This window comes from Phodopus roborovskii, unplaced genomic scaffold (assembly GCF_943737965.1).
Source record: "Phodopus roborovskii unplaced genomic scaffold, PHOROB, whole genome shotgun sequence".
Taxonomy (NCBI): Eukaryota; Metazoa; Chordata; class Mammalia; order Rodentia; family Cricetidae; genus Phodopus; species Phodopus roborovskii.
In genome coordinates, this window is record NW_026125052.1 from 24,204,804 (window position 1) to 24,225,547 (window position 20,744).

The 20,744-nt window shown below is 46.0% G+C and overlaps 1 protein-coding gene across 1 annotated transcript in view; it reads right to left on the minus strand.

The window, feature by feature from the left end:
• Positions 1 to 5,243: 5,243 nt before the first annotated feature.
• The window catches only part of Fam20a (FAM20A golgi associated secretory pathway pseudokinase), a 41,775-nt gene continuing 26,274 nt past the window's right edge, over positions 5,244 to 20,744 (minus strand). Inside the window, exons 2-11 of the mRNA XM_051179673.1 lie at positions 17,844 to 18,028; positions 17,150 to 17,200; positions 15,305 to 15,383; positions 11,163 to 11,255; positions 10,239 to 10,354; positions 9,604 to 9,784; positions 8,328 to 8,437; positions 7,588 to 7,669; positions 7,085 to 7,144; positions 5,244 to 5,886 (exon numbers count right to left, since the gene is read on the minus strand). Coding sequence (XP_051035630.1) covers positions 5,622 to 5,886; positions 7,085 to 7,144; positions 7,588 to 7,669; positions 8,328 to 8,437; positions 9,604 to 9,784; positions 10,239 to 10,354; positions 11,163 to 11,255; positions 15,305 to 15,383; positions 17,150 to 17,200; positions 17,844 to 18,028 — 1,222 coding nt within the window. The 3' untranslated portion in view covers positions 5,244 to 5,621. The remainder of the gene's footprint in view (positions 5,887 to 7,084; positions 7,145 to 7,587; positions 7,670 to 8,327; positions 8,438 to 9,603; positions 9,785 to 10,238; positions 10,355 to 11,162; positions 11,256 to 15,304; positions 15,384 to 17,149; positions 17,201 to 17,843; positions 18,029 to 20,744) is intronic.

Sequence of the window (20,744 nt, forward strand, 5' to 3'; positions counted from 1 at the left end):
CCTTTTAAGTTTGAAATCAAATTGTCGATGGCCAGTACTGGGTGGTGACTTAATTACATCTGTCTCAGCTCACAGGTTCTAATGATAACTACTTATCCAGCTGGTGCCAAATACTGATCATGAGATGCAGAACTGTGAGCGAGAACTTGAGGTCTGCATTCTTTGTTAACTAGTGTGATCTTCCCACGGTTACTGATTCTAGGAGATTGGATTTATGGAGAATGGACAGAGACAGGACAAGCCCCAAAGAAAGAAATGGAGGCTGTGTTGCTGAAAGTGGATGGGTCTGGGCTCCAGAGACCGGAAGCTTTGTCCTTGAGTTAGTCTCTCCTCGGTTTATGTGAACGAGGGTGGGTAGGATGTGGCTGCGTTGTGGTCTGAAAGGCCATCCTGCTGAAAGTCCTGCCTTTTCCTGTCTAACCTTGAATTTCTCTGGTAAACTTTATTGATTTCTGTTTGTGTGTGTGTGTTATTTTCTTTTTCTTAAGTAAACTTGTGTTTGAGTCTTAACTGTATTTCAGTATTTTCCAGCCTTTTGTGTTACTATTCCAATGACAACCCAACAGTTTATTTTTATTACTGTTATTTTTTAAATGAAATTTCACAGTTCCTAACTAGGCATGTTGTGATTTATGTACAATGTCAGGTTCTATTTGGGAGTGACTGCAAGCATTTTCCATGTGTGCAAGTGGTTCTGATTAATAATCCCCTTCTGTGCTTTCCTAGTTAACTTAAATTGGTCATGGCAGATTTTTTTTTTCTTGATAGGTTGAAATGCTTTTAGGTTGTTACTAACTTGGGAAAGAAGTTTCATTTAGGTTTTAGTGTGCGGTAGAAAGCTACCTTGTTGCTATTTCTAAAACTTCCATAATCTATATTGAATGAGGGTTTTCTGTACTTTGTGTTTGGCTATCTTTTTTATATTTAAAAAATAAAATTATGTTACTAGATTAAAGCTTAATTTGATATTTGTTTAAATGCCAAAAATGTACTTACATGAATGATGTAGAATGCCACAAGATGCATTTTTGTCTGTATATATCCCTTTGTTGTATACAGAGATACACCCTGCTTTCCAGAGAGCTCTACACAGTGCTAGCTTGCTGGTTACTCCCTTTTGTAGTTTTTACTCTTAGACTTCTCAAGATAAGTCTAAATTTAAAAATTACCACATTTAAAGCTTTATCTTTGTGCAGTTTAAATATCAGTCAGAAGTTATGGTTGGCATACTGTCTTTGTGGACTCCAGGTACCATCATCTCTGGATGGGTGGATGAATTCAGATCTACTGAGAAAGTGAAGATGGCCAAAGGGACAGTTGCTGTTTCCTGGATATTAGTTTGATATACTGTGTGCTAATCTAATATACGCTGTTCTTTTGTTACAGACTGTCTCAATGGTAGGTCACAGAATAAAAAAGATTAAATAATTTAAATTCTTAAATGAATCAGTTTTTCTTCCTTTTCTCCTTCTCTTCCCCTGTCCCTCCCCAAAAGTTCAGTGGGCAAGAGTGAACGTGAATTTTGGATTAATGTAAAGTACTGTATGTATTTATTTTTAATATATCCCAGTTCAGTTTGCCAGAGGGTGGATCTCAAAACCTTGTTAAAATGTTCATGGGTGTGTGACAGGTTGACCAACAAGTCGTGGAAGGAAGACTGTCCAAAGCCATGGCTTCTTTTTCACAGGACAGACCTGTGCTCCTTGTGATTTTACACACTTCTTGGGAAGCTTGATTTTTGCATCAGAGGAGTGTGGTTTATAAGATCTTCCCTTAGCTAGAGAAGTGTTTATCTTGCACATATCGAGCCTTGTTTCCGATGTTTACTCCTCAAGTTTGAGGAGTGAGCTAATGAGTTACTCAGTGTATTGATAACTGGGGTCTTCACGTGCGGGGAAGCCAGCATTAGTAGCTGGAGTTTCGCTTTGTAAGGCATACCGTGGACAGGTTCAGAATTCTTTCCTCCCACCGACTGGATGGCCCCTACTGAAGAAAGTCAGGGTCTGTTGTCTTTAGCATAGTCTAGTCTGTCCTTTAAAACCTGGCATTTCACTGTTGTGTTGACGTTTTAATACTGAAGTAGCATAGTGGCAGTGGTGTTTTGTTTCGTTTCATTATGTTTTATCACTTACCACCAACCATAAAGTGGTTGGATCCTTTGTGATATTTAGCCAAGCCCTGGCAGTGTGTTCTCAGGTCGATCAAAACTAGGGTTAGAATAGTGGCTAATGTCTGTCAAGGGGAACCACAAATCTCTCCCTTGTTACATTTTGGGATCTTTTCATAGGAATCCTCATTTTTGTGTACATACACAGCTAAGATTTGTTTCATGACATAACATTAGAGCTGTGACTTCGTTGTGACCCCTTTAAGTAACTGAAGCCATCCATGGGTGTCATTTTTAGTTTGTTTCATTTTAAGAACTAGTTTAAGTAGCTTTGTGATTTTAAAAAGTTGCCACTAGGTGGAGAGCTTTTTCTTTAGTCTCAGGTTTGTCAACCCCAAATGAGTTGCAGCCCTTCCTTAGTCTGTGGCTTCTGTATTTTCAAGTTTTCCTACTTGGTACAGTTTAAGTGTGACTCCGAGAATGCAGCGCTCCTCGCAGCTGGTGAAGCCTTGATTCGCCATGCACTCCTCCCCACCCGATGCTCAAAGAGGTCTGTAGCCTCATTTTAGCTTTCAGTTGTGAATGTGTCATTTTTTGGGGGTGGGGTGGGGGGCTCATAGCACCACACTTTGGGTGTGTTTTCATTCAAGTTGGTGGGTTCACTCAATATTTAAAAGGTCCCTAAGGATAGTGCTCATGGACTGGCTCATGTTCCTGAGTGTGAGAAACTTGTTTCTTACTGTGAAAGTGTATGATGTAGGCAGATGCGGTAGTGCCTATATAACTATAACACGATGCATCTTCACCGCACCGTACCAGGCTGGCGCGATTGCTCTAGAGACTCCTGGGAGCCTGGCTCGGTATTTCTCGTAGGGGCAATGATTATCTGCCAGTTGAGCATCCAGGGGTTTAAAGATCAGAATTACTGCATATGTGAGAGTTTTACTTCATCCTTAGTCTCAGTTGTCCTGCATGTGAGGATGCTGTGGCATACATACCCCTCCAAACTGGTTCCCACCAGTCCACACAGTGCTTGTCAGTGGTAACATGGAAAGTTTCCACATAGACTCAGAATACTTTTTCACGGGAAGTTGAGCAAGGAACCAGCGTGAGCAGCAAGCCTTGAGAACTTGATACCTCTTGAGAATGGAATGATTTTGGTTTTTGGTATTTTTGAAAAATGCTGGTCTTAGTTTTTTTTTTTTTTTTGGTTAGAATTTTAAAAGTAAAGTCTATGTAGTTATTCCAACATTATTCAGCATATCATCAAATTCACTTACTTTGGTTTTGAAAACTATATTAGAAATTTTATTCTAGAATCTTCAGAAACTGGTCTGCATCAAGGGAAACTGGGATGAGGGGGGAGGACTACAGCTCACTCGACTGGTTGAAAGTCTCAAACCTTTTTTTCAATATAGGATTCCCCCCACCCCCATTCTTCAGTAGCTTCCTAGTGCTTCCTGCACAGGGGAGAATAGGAGAAACAGCTGTAAGAAGCTGTGCCCCAGGGCTGGAGAGATGGCCCAGTGGTTAAGAGCCCTGGCTGCCTTTCTAAAGGTTTTGAGTTCAATTCCCAGCAACCACATGGTGGTTCACAATCATCTGTAATGAGATCTGGTGCCCTCTTCTGGCCTGCAGGCCTACATGCAAGCAGAGTACTGTATACATAATAAATAAATACATTAAAAAAAAAAAAAAAAAAAGCTGTACCTCATGAAAGGGCCACCTGGATGGGAGAGTCTTTGGCACTAAGGTTGCTCTTTTAAAGAGCTGACTTTTGCCCTTTCTTTTCATTCTGTAGCCCAGACCAGCTTTCAACTTTACACTTTTGTCTCAGTCCCTGAAGAGCTGAGATTTGCTGGCTTGAGTCCTTACTGCTAACAGATTTAACTTTCACAGACTTCACTGTGGAATAGGTATACACCACAAAATGATAAGATTTTAATATTTTGAGAGCCTTAGTTCTCTTCTTGCCCATTGGAGGTAGGGGTTATGTGTGTTCAGGAGGTTGCAAACCTGTGTGTCGACTTTCAGGCTGGTGAAGTGGGGCATGGCAAGGCTTTAGGGTGAATAGAAGCAAGGTTATTGAGCAAACTGGGTTCAGGGATGGTGAGGTGCTAGAATGAATCCAAACCATCCATTGCAAGACAAGCATGGTGACTCATGCCTGTAATCCAGGTGCTTGGGAGTTTCAGGCTAGCCTGGACTACATGAGCCCTCAAGTCAGATGATGAAAAACGGTACCACTGTTGTTTGTCCTGTCTGTCTTTGGATATGTGCGGAAGGAAGTCTGTGGTGACATTTCTGACTCGTGACTTTGTGGTGCCTTTTCTCTTTGCTCATACTTTTGTTTTTGTTTTTTCGAGGCAGGGTTTCTCTGTATTATTTTGGAGCCTGTCCTGGAACTTGCTCTGTAGACCAAGCTGGCCACAAACTCAGAGAGATCTGCCTGCCTCTGCTTTCCGAGTACTGGGATTAAAGACGTGAGCCACTGATGCCCAGCTTCTCATAATTTTTGATCCTCTGGCTTTTATCAGGAAATAAAGTGATCTGCTGAAGCCATTTATTTTTACTTGATTCTTCACCCATGCAATCCTAACTTGCTGCCAGTTTCCCGTGTCCGTTAGTTTTGATTTACATAGTGTTACTTCCTCATGCAGCCCAGGCTAGCCTTGACCTGCTGTGTAGCTGGGGAGGCTTTGAATTTCTGGCCCCTCTGAGTGCTGGCATTGCAAGCATTGCCAGCATGCCTGGTTTTATGTGGTGCTGGGGTTTGAACCCAGGGCTCTGCATCTGCTAGGCAAGCACCCAACCAATTGTGAGCCACACAGCTCCTCAGTTGATATTACTCTTCACACTGAAGTGCCCCTTTCTGAGCAGATTTGCCTTTAGTTAGTATTTCCAAGAAGTTACTGGAGAGTGAGTTGGTGGCAATTATTGTATTCAAATAGCGTTAGGGATTGGAATGTCAGTGGAAAGGTCATTTATTTAGGCATCAATTTGAGATTTATAGATTTTAGGTCTGTTTGGGAGATGAGTGTTTTTTTTTTTTTTTTTGGTTTGTTTGTCTGCTTTTAAATGGGGGCCAGACAATATACTGTACCTGCATATACAGTAAGGACTTGGAGGAAGCCAGTTGTCCACATGATGTCCCTTTATTTGACATGGTAGAGTAAAAACTTTCTGGGAACAGGGCCTCCACACCTTCCAAGCTTGGCCCAATTCCAGGTTTCACAGTGTGCTCAGGAGACAGTCTGCAACCATGGCGGAGCCAGAGCTTGCTAGGAAGACAGAGCCCCAGCCAGTGCACTATAAAAGCAGTGACCTCCGTCCACGGGTAAAGATAAGGCTTGGTGGATCCCACTTATTCTTTCAAAGCTTTCCTGCCTCCTCCCTGAGCGCATGACTTGGCCTCCAGCACCCCAGGGTGGAATGAGGCAGCGGGAGCCTACACACCAGCACCCACAGCTGGTTCCAATCGTGTGTTCTGAGGTTTTATCCTTGTAGCTAGCCATTAGCTTGTCAGATTTGCCTGGCCGGAGTCTGGAGCCAACTGTTGGGCTGGGCCATCGGCTATGACTCTCCTTTCCCCGTGGGCCTCTATGCAGTCCTCTACTGTCTTAAGGATGATGTGGAGTCTACGGTCCAGGGCCAGGAGGTGGGGTTCTGTGAGGACAGGGGCAAGCTGGTCTTCTAGGAGTGATTCCCGCATCACGTCGCTGAGTCTGTAGTCGGCCTGAGCCAGCAGCTGAAGGTGCAAAAGTGTTTTCTTTTTTATCCTGATGAGACAAAACCAGTGGAGCCAGGTGAGCAAACTAAGGAAAGCAGCTTGGCCTGCACTTGTCCAGTCCCCACAAACAGCCCTTGCCCCTGGTATTCGTGGGGATTTTATTTCCAGGCAAACACATTTCAGTGAAAGTTACATAGGAAAAGAATGGTGGGCAGCAGCCATTGTCCAATTGTCTTTAGTCAAGAGTTGCCAAGCTATTTCCACTCTTATCCCCCCCACCTCTCTCTCTCTCTTTCTCTCTCTTTCTCTCTGTGTGTGTGTGTGTGTGTGAGTAAGCCAGGGGGCAACCTGAGCTTGGTTCTTTCTACCATGAGGGTCCTGGAGATCGACTCTGGTCCCTTTACCCACGGAACTGAGAACTCTAGTAATTGTAATGTCATCCATGGTGGCGTCAGACCAAATGCGATTACTCCTACAGTGTTAATGGAGTCAGATGGAGTGGCTCTTAAGTTTGTTAGTTTATTTTTGAAGATGTAAAGCTGATGGAAGGAGCTTCCAGTAGGTGAATAAAGTCATCAGTTGTCTAAAAATTCAATTTCCATTAGATTTCTTTTATACTCATGTTAGCAGCACAATTCAGAGATTTGACACAAACAGCTGCTCATCCTGCCCAGGAGGAGAGATACTTAAATTAACTCAAGTTGATTTGGACCAGTACTGTGCCAGGGGAACACATGGGGTGGTTTTGTTAGGTCTGAATCACACCTTTATAATTCGCTATAGCTAAGAGGGACCTAATGTCACAGGCTTGAATAAAATGGCAGGGATACAGAAGTAAGTGTCCTTAGAGAAGGGACTAGAATTGCAGTATGACCCAGCTTACCAGACTTCAATCAGGTGACAAAATAGCAATTATTTAAGAGTTTATACAAGGACCAGGAAAAGTGATGGGGCCGATTAATATAAAAAATCATCGATATCTGCAAAAGTGGCTGATTATCTAAGTGGGCTGAAGATTAAAGTTGGCAACTTAAAAAGATCAGATCTTAATTCGTTTTCTGCTGAAGGAGACATCGCTGGGGAAAGCTGACAGCTGCACTAAGGGAAACAAGGCATTCCGCATCATTTTGCTCTAATGTCTGTGATCAGGGAAAACTGATTAAGGCTTTCATAGTTAGGTTGCAAGCAGAATGAAATGACTGAAGTACCTACCACCTGCCCTTGCACTTCCCAGCATGAAGACTTACATGCAACACTGTGAGAGAGGGGCGAGGATGGAGACTTCATCCTGCGAATGTCGTCCGAACCTAGGAGAAGAAATGAGCCTCAGCAACCTGAGTCTGACACTCAGGATGCTCTCTTCCCTAACCCTTTGAATTAGTTGGGATAAGGTGCCAGACATCATGGCTGCTGTCTCAACAGCACCCACCTCTTAAATTACAGAAACCTCTTAAATTACAACCAAGATCCTCCTGCTTCTGCAGGCAAGCCACTGAAGCTAAGCCATGCTCTCTGCTCTAGGAAAGTAACAAGTGGACAGATACGGGAAATCTCAGCCCGGTTCACTGGTGGGCACAAGAGCACTCTTACACTGGAGCATCAGTGATACTTAGCAAAGAGCAGAAGAAAAAGGTTTGTGGGAAATAGGGCAGGATGGAGACAGGTCCAGGCAGGGCAGGCCCTCCTCCGTGTCTAAGCAGCTACAGGAAGCCTGGCTGGTGACAGGGAGAGCGTGGACACTGGTGCTTACCCTCTGGCATTATCAAGATGAATAAGGTACCCGTCATCCCCAAACTTGGTGAACATCTCATAATGGTGGCGGTCCATGTTACCTGCAACGGAAGGGAGAGATCAGAGCAAGTAGCTCAAGGCCACGGGTATGCAAGACCCCGACCTGCCTTCTGGGGATGGGACACAGGAGCCTGAGCATGGAGCACAACCTGAATTTCTAGGCATTTTACTCTATCCCTCCCTCAGCCCCGGCCTGGCAGCCTAGTGAGCACAACTGTGCCCTTGTGCCCCTTGTAGTTATCAATGTTGGGCTTTCTCAGCCCAGACAGCCTCAAACATGCGGCATCCTTGCTGGTCATAGTGGGATTAGACGGTCCAATTCCTATTTTGTGGAGCCGAGGCCGCTCGCTTTGGACCTCTCTCTGCTACATGCTTATTTCTCACCTTCATGCAGGCTTCCTCTTGCTGAGTGAAGGGACCTTCCAGCTTCAGATCTGGTGGCCATTTGTGGGCCTGTGGCAGGGCGGCGCATCTGCCTCACCAGTGGCAACCCCTTCACACCCCCATCCCCCACATGTGCCACCCCATTCCCTTCCCAGAAAGCAGGGTGTGTGTCACCTTGGACTACTGCCCCGAGTATGTGGGATGCATGGCTATTTCACCTCTGTTGACCCAGGCTGCGATTTGGCTAAGGTCTCCCAGAATCCTTGGCAAAGAGAAGAGTGCAGGTGTACCAGGTGCCCCGCGTGGGGTACCCACCGATCAGGAAGTCGAAGATGGCCATGTCAATGACGCCGAGGAGCCTGCTGCTGCTGTTGTACGGGTAGATCTGCTTTACCGTGTCACAGTAGAGGGGGTTGAGCTCCCACCTGAGGGGGAGAAGAAGTCCTAGGGCTGGAAAAGCCAAATGCCAGGGTGTTGGGGGCCCCTCTTCAAACCACGCCCTGCTCCCAAATCTCTGCTTCCCCAAGCCTGCCCTGGGCTAGTGATATCGGGATGCCAGGTAGCAGCTGGCTCTCTTCGGGAGACACCTGGACAAGAGCATCTGGGAAGGGAGGCTGCAGATTCCAGGTGGTGGGAAGGTTTACAGTCCTCTGGCTTTGCTGAATGCTCAGTGGAAGGCTGGGGTTCCACATGCCAGAGGGAGTCACAGAACAGGTGGTGGGAAGGCAGGCACCCACCCCTGGATGGTCTTGGTCCTTCAGAGCTCCTATACCACCCATCCATGACCCACAGACTGGCCTCCGCTACACATGACCTGCCCTCACACAGTCTCACACAGTTATGTCTGCTGGAAACTCTTTTGTCAACTTCCCAGCAGAACTGGTGATTTGCGGATCGATCCGTTCACTGAGCCCACTCATGCGGTGTGTCTACTGTGCTAGATATGCTAGGCCCTGCGCATACAGTCAGTGGATCTTACTCCGGGTTTCACTCCTCCAGCTTTTATGTGCTTCTTTATTGAGATATATGTGGTATGCATGTGTATATGCATACATGTTCATGTATGTATGTTCACATGTATGTATGTTCACATGTATGCGGGCCTGAAGTTGCTGTCCAATGTCTTCTTCCATCCCTCCTCGCTATTTAGTGAAGCAATTTCTTTATTGAACCTTGGACTTGCCAATTCTCACTAGTCTATCTAGCCATTTTGTTGAACCCAGAACTTGTCAATTCTCATTAGTCTATCTAGCCACTTTGTGGTGGGGATCCAGTGTCTCTGTCTCTCGAATGCTCAGATGACAGGTGGCTGGCACACCTGCCTGGCTTTAAGTGGGGTTGGGGCATCTGAACTCTGGGCTTCACGCTTACATGGCATGCACTAGCCACTGAGCATCTCCCAATCTCTCCATGTGGCTCTTTGCTATAGGCTAAACACTTTACAATCCAATATATGAACTACAGGGAGTTGGTTGTTGGTCCTATGATCGGAAAGAGGATCAAGATAGCTGTTGGGGTTTAGTTGTGGCCACTCTGAAGAGCAGGACTCCAGGACCCTTGGCATGGGGATGTGGTCAGGAAGACAACTCACTCCTCTTTTCCTGACAGTGAGTAGGAACGTATCCAGGGGTTAGGCACAGACAGTCTGGGGGCCAGGTTGAGGGACGGCAGGAAGGCGGAGAGGGAGCCCTCCAGCATGTGTGGGTTGCCACAGACAGCGTACTCAGTCTTGCACATGTAGGGACACTTGGCGAAGAAGCACACGTTGTTAGCTGGAAGTGGAAAGAGAAATAAAGTGGCTTTAACTACGTCATCTTCTGCCCTAAGAAACCCCTGAGGAGCAGGATGGGGATTTGGAACTCCAGCTTGGGAAAAGGGTGTTGGGCCTAGAAGATGCAACTAAATAGAACATTTTGGGTACCAAGTTACAGATATCTCAGAGCATCCTATCATGTGACAAACATTCTTTGATAGGCTGCATGGATAATCTCTGGCTCCTGGGAGTCCAGCGTTGTGGGGATGTGTCAGCATCTCATACACCTTTTTTGCTGTTGTAGTTTTTCTGGTGTTATGTTTAAGCAGACATGGGTAGGAGTGCTGGATGGCAGCACCCTCTTACCCCAATAATGCATGTGTTAATGGCAGCGCTCAGACCACTGTTGAACAGCGGACACAGAGCCTTGCCATAACTTAACACCCAGAATGTGGCTCTGGCTAATACTGCACCTGGAGAGACAAAGAAAACACTCTGCAGGATTTCATTCTTGGTGACCGCTAGGATTTCCTTGGTGACATTCACTAGCCTTCCCACTGTTGGCGGCACCCGTCGGAAGTCTAGAACCCTGAAAGAGAAGGAGCCTTGTTCAGAGCTAAGGGATAGCCAGGGACTGCGGAAAAGCCCTGCGTCTACGCCAACGCATGTTAGAACCTGGCTTGTGTGTCTGAATACAGCGGTGGTGTAGCTGCTAAGGATGTTTCTTCTGTGAGGACCCAATCAAGACCAGGGCAAATCCCATCCTGGAAGTTGTGCAGGAAGGATCCTTCCTCCATTGATCTAGATGAATGCTCCCACCGCCCATGCTGTGTCCTGGTCAATAGTTTTCAGACTTGAATGCACCCGCTAGTTACTTGAGGATCTGATCCAAATACAGGCTCTGATTTCGTGGCAAATAAGATTGCATTTCTCATCTCCAGGAAGTAGAACAAAAGGCCATCATATCTACCACAGCAACGTGACCGTTTTCTAAGTTGTTTCACTTTTCCAGGCATAGGGGTGTATGCCCGTAAGCCCAGCATTTGGGAAGCAGAGACTGGAGGATCAGGAGTTCAAATCTAGCTTCAGCTATGGGGTGAATGAGAGGCCAGGCTGGGCTACATAGCAGTCCATCTCAGCAAAAGAAACAAACAAAAAGTAAGGATGTAAAGATAAAATAAGACTATATATAAGTTGTCCACTACATTAAAAGGCCTTGTGTTTTTAATCTAATGGAGATGGGAGGAGAAAGTAGATCTGAAGACACTGCAGTTGAGGTGGAAGAGAGGAACGCCAGAAGGAGCAAGCACTGCCCAGTTCTTCCCGAAGGTCTGCGTAGCACCTCCCTGGGGGCATTGGCCTTTGCAGCCTGTGTCATCTCCAGAGGCCAGACCTACCTGTCCAGGTGGAAGGCCGCGATCTCAGCGTTGTGTCTCTGAAAGTCTATGAAATAGAAGAAGTTCTCGGGCGTCTCCTCCTCTCGCTGCTGTCTGGAAGGAAGGAAAGAATCAAGCCCTGGACTGAGCCTTCTGTGGTGAGCCGAAGAAAGTCAGGTGCTTCTCACATGGATGTAGATGGTAGACACACACATTAGGACTGGGCCTCTCCCTGAGCGGGGAGGAGACATGCAAAGTAGGAACAGGCAGGCTTTTTAATAAGCACCATCATTGACCAGTTTCCTGATTAAGGGCTTGACAGGTTTTGTTGATCCCTCCTGGAAGGCATCACCCTCCCTGTGGAGTGGGTTTGGGGTAGGTGGGATGGAAGGGGTAGGGGGGAGCATGGGAGGGAGAGGGAACTGGGATTAATATGTAAAATAAGAAAAAAGAAAAAAAAGAAGCTTTGGGAACGGTAGCTGATTTGCACGCACGCACGCGCGCGCGCACACACACACACACACACAAAACCAAAACCAAAACAAAAACAACAAAAACCAAAGAAAGGAAACCAACCATTCTTGTGCAGGTGTTAGCCAGAGAGAACGGGTTATTAGAAGTGATCCTAGTGGGGACCTGGATGCCCAGGTATGAGAAAAGGTGAGAACCTGGCAATAGAAAGTTCTAGAGAAGGAACTTAGTATGATTGTGAGCAAGGACTGGAAAGGTATGAGTCTAAGGGAGAAATACAGAACTCATAGAAGCTCAGGTTGGGCTTGAGAATGGACCCAGCCAGAGAGCTGAGGGAGGCCTACATAGATAAAATTGATCTGGCCCCATTTTCCAATTTGTAATGGATTCCTGGAGAGCACCTCCCTGAAGAGGGTGCTGGGAGGTGCGGTGCAAATATTAGAAAGTGCTCTGGGATCCTGGGCTTATCTCCAACGATGATCTTTGAATACTTTCATAGTACAGAATGTGAACCTGTTCTGAAGACTGGACAAACAAAGGTAAGTGTAAACAGAAGTAGAGCCACAAAGAACCATGCAAAATAACCAGGTCCCATAAGCCAAACAGTCAGGTGCACTGCCTGATGTGCACACACCAGACTTGAACCCACAGTGAGGCTGCCAGGAGTAGAGTGTAGAGATGCAGCCAGGTGTAGCATAGCCCTTGCATCCAGGATGAAGGGCATTGCTGGATGCTGCATGACTGTCCCCATGCTCCCATAAAAACATATCATCTCTCAGAATTTTCATGTGGGATATGAATGAAGGGCCCAGACCCTCAGCCAGTCCCCTGTTTTGGTAGCCATGACAGGCTGCAGAAAAGACCCAGCAAGCTATAGATAGACCCCTAAGTCAATAGGATATGCTGAGTCCTCCCCCTCCACACACACTGTGCCCGACCTTGCCCTAATTACTGGGAAGAAACTACCAGACACCCTCCATGTGGTGGTAAGGAACCAATCAGAGGTAAGCTGGCAGGCTTTAGGTGTGCATTACTGATAATAGTGGAATGCAGTAGATAGCAATGGCCTTCAGATGGCCTTTGGGCATAGCAACATTTCTGCAGCTACCTGTGCATAGTGGGATTTGCACCCAGCCCCAAATAAACAAACAATCAAATAAATAAATAATTGTAAAAGCACACCTTCATGTTAAAGAGTCACATGCCTGGTGCGGTCTCTGCCCATAACTGGATGCTCATTGCTGTAGCTCTGATTTAAGAGCACAACCATTTGGGAGGCCAAGACAGGAAGGTCACTTGAACCCAGGAGCTTGAGGCCAACCATGAAAAAAACTCCATTTCTTAGAAATAAGATATGAAGATACAGGGCCCCAGGAAATAGCTCAATCTGTAAGCAAGAGGACTGGTGTTCAATAAGAACCCAGAACCCATATTAAAATCAAAAGCCTGGTTTCATCAGCGCTGGGGATGTAGAGACTCACCTGTGAGCTTGGTGAGTTCTAAGCCAGTGAGAGGCTCTTTCTCAAAGAGCAAATTAACAAAACACCAGCAAACAAGTAGGACTTGAGGAATAATGCCTAAGGCTGTCCTCTGGCCTCCACACACATGGAAGCATCTGCAACCACACACACACAAAGACAGACACATACACACACACACAAAGTTGTTGACTTAAGTGCTCTGCATACATGTTTGGCTATGAGATGAGATTCCCCTCCTGAAACTGTCTTTAGGAAAAGGACGGTTTTTACATTCAATGTCTTGCACAGTTTACTTATCTGACTGAGGCAGCTTCATTAGCTTGTAGGATAGTTATAAGCTTCACTGGCTCCTGAATTAGATTGAGAAAAGCCTAAGAAGTCAGCAAAGCGTGTGTGTGTGTGTGTGTGTGTGTGTGTGTGTGTGTGTGTGTGTGTGTGTGATGGCCTTTGTAGAGACAAGTAGATCATAATATGATGGCATCTTGGGGAGGCAATAACTCATTGGGCCCACCTTGCTTTGGTCTCATCCTCTGAGCCCCTTTCTCTGCCCACTGGACACTCTGGTAAGAACTGCTTTGCTCCAACATGCCCTCCCTGCCACAATGGACTGAGCCCTTTGAAACTGTGAGCCAAGACAAACTTTCCCTCTGTTAAGTTGCTTCGGTCTTTGGTCACAGCTATGCAAACTACCACAGTGGGAAAGTCCTCATCTGTGCTGGCCATGTGACCTGATGGAATCGAGGCCAGCATCAATCAATACAGCAGTGGTGACAGGAAAGGAGGGAAAGAACTCACTATTGGCTTAGCACTGACACTCAGTCTGACTCATGGGATGATAGAGACCAATGCAAGTACTTTTGGCAAGTGAAATGTGAGTGTGTATGGGGTGGCACTTTATATTTCAGGTGTAGTTTTATATGGTGGGATTTAAAAAAAAATCAGTAAATATGGAATATGATAGTCAAACGTTTCATATCACTGAATGGTTGTATATTTAAATTGAGTAAACAACTTGGTTATTGTATATCTGATGGAGGAAACTATGTAAATGGTTCTCAAGGTTGCTTGGACCTTGGGGTCTTGGGGGTGGGACTAGAGCAAGCCCATTAGACTCTGACAGAGTGGGACTAAAACATGGCAGCTGTTCAAAGTTCCAAAGGGACTCCGACATGCAGCTCATTGACTCCAACCTGTACTTAAAGAGGTGCTTTTATTCCCTATTTCAGAAGACTGAGATGCATTCCATGCTCAGACCTCGAGGTCCCCCCACCACAGCCAGGACTGGGCTATTCAGTGGGCTTCTCCTCAGTCTGCTGCAAAATGTGCATCTGAGTTAACACAAATAAACAACAGAAAACTCTGGAGGAACATGTGACTTGAGCAACAGAACCATTTATGGGGACATTCTTTCCTATGCATGTCATCCGTGAGAGAACATTCTACTGGGCCAAGGCACTGCACTCTACTCTGGGAAACCCAAACCTGTGGCCCACAGACCCACTGGGAGCTGATAGTACACACACAGACACACGTGCTCACACATGCACACACACATGAATGCATGCACATACCAAACTCTGCCATCATTTCACTCATGGACATATACTATAAAGTCCAAAGACATGGAAGCTGTTGCTATGAATAAAATATAAATTGATGTGTATGTGTACAGGATATTGTAGCAGCCTTTCTCATTGTGCAGGTTTTCAATCAAAGCAAGTATTGTCATGAGAAGTAAACATTCTGAGGTCAAAAAAGAGAGTGATTGGTCTTGGAGGAGAGTGAGGGTTCATTACATCAGGAGTGAGTCAGCAGTCCAGCTGCTTGGGTGCAATTCTTGGGCCCACTGTTTGTGATGTGGAGTCTGGGGCAATCCGGCTTCTCACAGGTTTGGTGTATTCACTTCAGTGTGGACATCATTGTTACACTTGGGTCATGAGGTTCATGAGACTGTTGATGTCCAAAACCACAATTCATGTAGTGTGTGCAGCACCCATGCTATTGAGGGGCTAAGTCAACAGTCAGAGTAGCTATTATTGTTTTTGTATTATTTGTTGTTTTGTATTATTGTCACCAAAATAGTTCTATGTGCGGGGCAGATGGGGATGAGGAGTGTAGGTTACCTTTACTACCTTTTGGTCAAAGCTCCCGCAGGGTTGACACGGGGGGGGGGGGAGAGGGGGGCATGGTGGTGAGGAAGGCTTCACTTACCTCATGGGTTTGAACATGGCTTTCCCGAAGTCTGAGAACCTCAGAACTAGCTTCAGGTGGACCCCACTGGGTTTCACAACTGTGAGGGGTAGAAGGGTGATGTTTACGCCCAAGGCAGTGACACCGCTCATAACCTGGTCTTTCTCAGCTGCTTAAGAAGACCCCAAAGATGACATGATTTGCAAAGCCTGAGGGGCAAACCCCATCATAGCCGGCTGAGTTCAGAATGCTCAGCGCACTTATTCTGTCAGTTTGGGAAGCGGTCAGATGTTTGGGGGGAACAAATAGACACTACTGAACACTCCCCATAGACCGTTTTCTTAAAAGGTTTCCGTCGTGATCTTAAGATTTCCTACTATATTGTCTGTTGAAACAGACGCCTGTGTCTACAATGGCTTCCTTTAAGATTCTATGCCGGTGCTGGGTCGAGGGTTTGTTTTTATCCTATTTTGTTTTGTGGTGCTAGGATCAGACCCAGGAGCTTTTGCTTCCTGGTTTAAAACAGTATTTTTGAGAGTGTCATGTATGGACCTGAACATCTGTGAACCTGAAGGTTGATCATGACACTTAGTTTCTTGTTACCCTGTCATCTCTTCCCTTCCCTCGCCTCTCCTCCCTCCTTCTCCCCATTCTTTCGTCTTTTCATCTCTCTTCTGTACCCCTCTTTCTTCATCTCCTCTCCTCTCCTCCCCCTCATCCTTCCCCCTCCCCTCCTCTCCCCTTCCAGATAGGAGCTTGCATCATAGCTCAGGTTGGCCTTGAACTTTTCATGTAGCCCAGTTTGGTCTTGGACACATGATCCTCTTGCTTAAGCTTCTCAAGTTTTGGGATTACAGGCATGTGTCATCTCTTGCACATGTAGAGATGCATATTCAGCACATCTAGGTAAATAATTGAGGCCATTCAGGGCTGGGGGAAACTTGCAGGCTTCACTGTTCAAACCTTCTTGAAACAGGTTTGCATTACCCGGCCGGGGATCCCTGATGCCCATTTCTCCCAGCTTTCCCATTCTGTCTGACAATTACCCTGGTAAGTTTCAACCTTGGTTGCATGAGAATCACCAGGGATATTAAAAAAAATATTGCCATTGGCCTCTCTCTCTACAGTTGAGCTCAGATGTCTGGAGGCAGAGCCAGGCAATTGCCTTCCTTAGAGCTCTCAGAGGTAAGATGCAGCATCAGGAACTATTGTCCTGTACAGTTGCCTCTGGGATCTGAAACCCTACTCCAATCACCAGAGATTCTGTCAACATTCAGATTCCGATTAGGAAAATCAGAGCAGAGATGTGGATTCTGTGTTCCTAACAAGCTCCCTGATGACGCTGATGTTTTGCCCTGTACCACATTTTGACCAGTTGATGCTCTCCAGAGTTCCTAAGATGCCTTTTATTGTGGGAGGCCTGGGGAAGCATTGAGTTCTCAGATACTGGGCAGGGAGAGCCTCTGTTGGAGGCTAGACAGAGGCTGGGTTGATGGGGTTGTCCTTCTGTATATATATTTCTCTTATTGGTTGATGAATGAAACACTGTGTGACTAGTGGCCAGGTAGAAGGATAGGCAGGGCTACCAGAGGAGGAGAATTCTGGGAAGCGTAGGCAGACAGCAGTCATCATGTGGAGCCCAGGAAGAGAGGTCATGCAGGACACTCTCAGGTAAGCCAAGACCATGCGGAAGTACTTTGATTGAAATGGGTTAATAATTAAGACAGAGCTAGCCAATAAGAAGCCCTAGCCACAGGCCAACAGTTTCACAGTTAATATATGTCTCTGTGTGTTTATTTTGGGGCTCAAGGACGGTAGAACCTGCTGGGCCAAGAATCTCACATTACACTGGGTCAGGTCACTTACTCTGTGAGCAGTCACAGGCCCCCAGCAAGGCCTTTTCATCCTGGCTGTAATCTGTGAAGGAGAAGAGCAGTGAGCACTTCCTGCAGTGTTCCCAACAAAGACAGGCTCCCAGCTCTGACCCCGCCCCACTGGAGGAGGGACTCTTGCAGCTTGGAAATCTTAGCCATGAGCACCCCAGAGCCCATGTCTACAGTGTCTTCCTGCTCCTTCCTAGACTCCATGCTTTCTAGCCCTTCCCCAGCCATTCTCAGTCTAGTTTGTCTCTGCCAATAACTTTCCATGTCACATGTCCTGTCATAGGTTGAAAGTACAAACTTGGGGTTAGTAGGCCTGTGTTTGAATCCTAGCTCCAGCTCTGGCTTTGTCCAGCATGCTGCACCCCATTTGTAATTGATGGTGATAATGTTTTTCGTAAGGAGGCTATAAGAAAGAAGGTACCACTTTGTACAAAGGATGCACTCAGAAAGCAATGACATCACCTTCCGTGAAGAGTGCAGAACATCTAGGTCTCTGTTATGTCTTCGGTGTCTCTCTGTGATGAGATTAATGCTATAAGATCTCTTTCAACGGGAATGCAGTTTGCTTCTTATGAACCTTGAATGATCATATCTAGTTCCTGGAGCCTGGCCTGAGATGGCTCAACTTGCTCTCTGGGAGAAGGTCAATCACTCCTGGCTAACCCCATGAACCTCACCAGCGCTGATAGTGGGGAAGTGTCTCATGTCATGGAGGAGCTTGCTGACAACAGGGCTGGACCTAGAGTATAGCCCATGGCTGTTGATCCCCAAGTGGAACTGGATCCAGCTGGCGTCTGGTCGGAGGTGCAGTGGGGGATCCCAGGAGGTGAGGTTGAATTGTTCTTTGTATATCTTGTGCCGTCTGGAAGAGCGAGAAGGATGCTTTGGTTGTTAAACTGGTAGAAAAAGAATGCAAAGACCCAAGGAAGTACTTTGTCTGGACACCCATTTATGCTTTCACTCATTCAACGAGCATACTGATCATCTATTACTGGCCAGGACTTACACTGATTTTAGGGTACACCAGGAAACAAAATAGACTCTGCTCCCTCCTTGCCTTCAGAGAGCTTCCAGTCTTAGTCAGAAAAAAATCAAGTTACACAGTTACAAATAAACACAAATACTGAATTACCAACTGTAAGGGATCCTTACAGTGAAAGAAAAGGCAGTTGGCTAGGGGTAGAAGTAGGCATGCCCTATACTCTGGCACTTTGCCACCTAAAGGTCTATTGCTCATATCTTGCAATATTTTATATCCTAAGGAGCAGGGCAGAGGTGGTGAGGATAAAAGGGATGGAGGATGTGGGTCCTGACATCTAGGAAAAGGATGAATAACTCTTCACTGACTGATCTTTCAGTAGATGTTTCTGCAAGGATAAAAGCAGAAAATTACAAGGCATTTATAGTTTCAGAGAGTCCCACTTGGGAGGCAAGTGGTATGCCTAGAAAGTAATTAGGGAAATATAGAAAAACCTGCCTTCAGACTCCAATCCACTGGGGGCTAATGCTCCTACTTACCAATGAATTGAGATAGTTGACACGTGACAATGTGCACTTTCCCTCTCCACCTCTACCCACCTGTGGTGAACACCTACGCTCAGGGAGACTGATCAGCTAATGCGTTCTGTTAGTTTAGAAAGTGTGCACTGAGGACATTTCCTCACTGGAATGGGAGGATGGGAGGGAGAGGGAACTGGGATTGGGATGCAAAATAAGATTGTTTTTAATTAAAAAAAAAAACTAACTAAAAACAAACCCTCCAAACACACAAAAGTTTGTTTGATTTGTAGGCAGTGAGCTACTTTTGATCAGGTAAGAGAGCTTTAAAAAATACTTTAAATTTTAAAAAGATTTGTATACATGAGTACAACGTATTTTCATCACATCCAGTCTACTTCCCCACTCCAACTCCTCCAGTATCCCCTAACATCCCACTTTCAAATTCATGTCATCATCCTCTATAACACACACACACACACACCCTACTGAGTACAATTAGTTTGTTCATATGTACTTTGCTATGGGACTGTGTGGGTATAGGTAACCTATCACCTGGAGGCTTGTCCCTGAATAAAACTGGCTCTCCCTTCCTCAGAAGCCATCAACTGCTGTAGGGGAATGGCCTTGAGAGCCCTTCCCTCATCCACGGTGCCAAGATGATTGGTATGATCTTGTGTGGGTCTTCTTCAGGTAACTGTACTGTTGAGAGTTCAGGTCGTGGCATCCTTGTCCTGTCCAGAAAACGCTGTCTCACATCAGTCCTTATGGTCCTCTGGCTCTTAGGATTTTTCTGTTCTTTCTTCCTCAAGCTCCCAGGGACCTCATCTTTTCTTGAAGTAGAGCCTGTGGAGATGTTTGGGTCTAGAAAGCAGAGCCCCTCACCCCCAGTCAGATCAGTGCCCCATGAAGATACCCCAGAGACACAGCCTTGCCTCCTTTGAAGTGCAAAATGGTAGCAAGACACTAATTGCCTATGGGCCAGGAAGAGAAGCTTATTCGAGGTCACATGGATTAGGATGCTAATCTTGGAAGTTCCAGGCTTCAGAACTGTGGGAAGTAAATTTCTCTTATTTACGAGCCACCCAGTCTGTGGTGTTTTGTTACAGTGGTTTAAATAGACTGGGGCAGTTATGTTTACACATTCTCTCCTGTTTCTGACATCTAGGATGAAATTGAGAACCCAGCTCTAGATTGCCCAGATAACCGGAGAATGGAGGTCAGTCACTACCCTCATTATGGACATGTCCTTTCTATTACTGTAACCAATGGCAGAAAACATTCTGAAAATCTCCTTTCCTTTCCTTTCCTTTCCTTTCCTTTCCTTCCCTTCCCTTCCCTTCCCTTCCCTTCCCTTCCCTTCTCTTCCCTTCCCTTCCCTTCCCTTCCCTTCCCTTCCCTTCCCTTCCCCTTCCTTCCTTCCTTCCTTCCTTCCTTCCTTCCTTCCTTCCTTCCTTCCTTCCTTTTTAAAGCAGAGGTCTTCACGGGCTGGTAGTAGACATGCTGGTAGCATGGAAAAAAGGCAGGAAGACAACAGAGCATGACGAAGAGCGGAACCACTGTGGTCGACTCTGGAGATGGAGTGGGTCAAGGGCAAGGACCACCAAGCCATCACATAGTGCTGAGACTGCTTCATGGCCAGGCAGGGAACCCAGTCTACCAGCATTAGGAAGGTGCCCCAAAGCGGACCCCTAGCTCCAGATAGTGGACACCGTCATTTTAATCTTGTAATCTTGTGAGAGAGCAAGTCATGACCTCCTAGGCTTCTGACCTTCAGAACAAGGAGGGGACTGCTTAGGTCTCTTAAGTTGAAGGTAGTTTACACAAAGTAGTAGAAAATGATGCCACATGCTAGTAATTCATGCACATGTTTTTTTTTTTTTTTTTAAATCTAGTTTTAAAATATATTCTATAATCCCAGCACCCAGGAGGAAGAAGCAGGCAGAACTCAGTGAGTTCAGGGCCACTCTGGTCTATGCAGTGAGTTACAAGGCAATTAGGGCTACATATTGAGATCCTGTCTTTAAAAAAGGAATAAAACAAAATAAAGCAAAACATGCCATAAATTCCTTTCTCTTCCC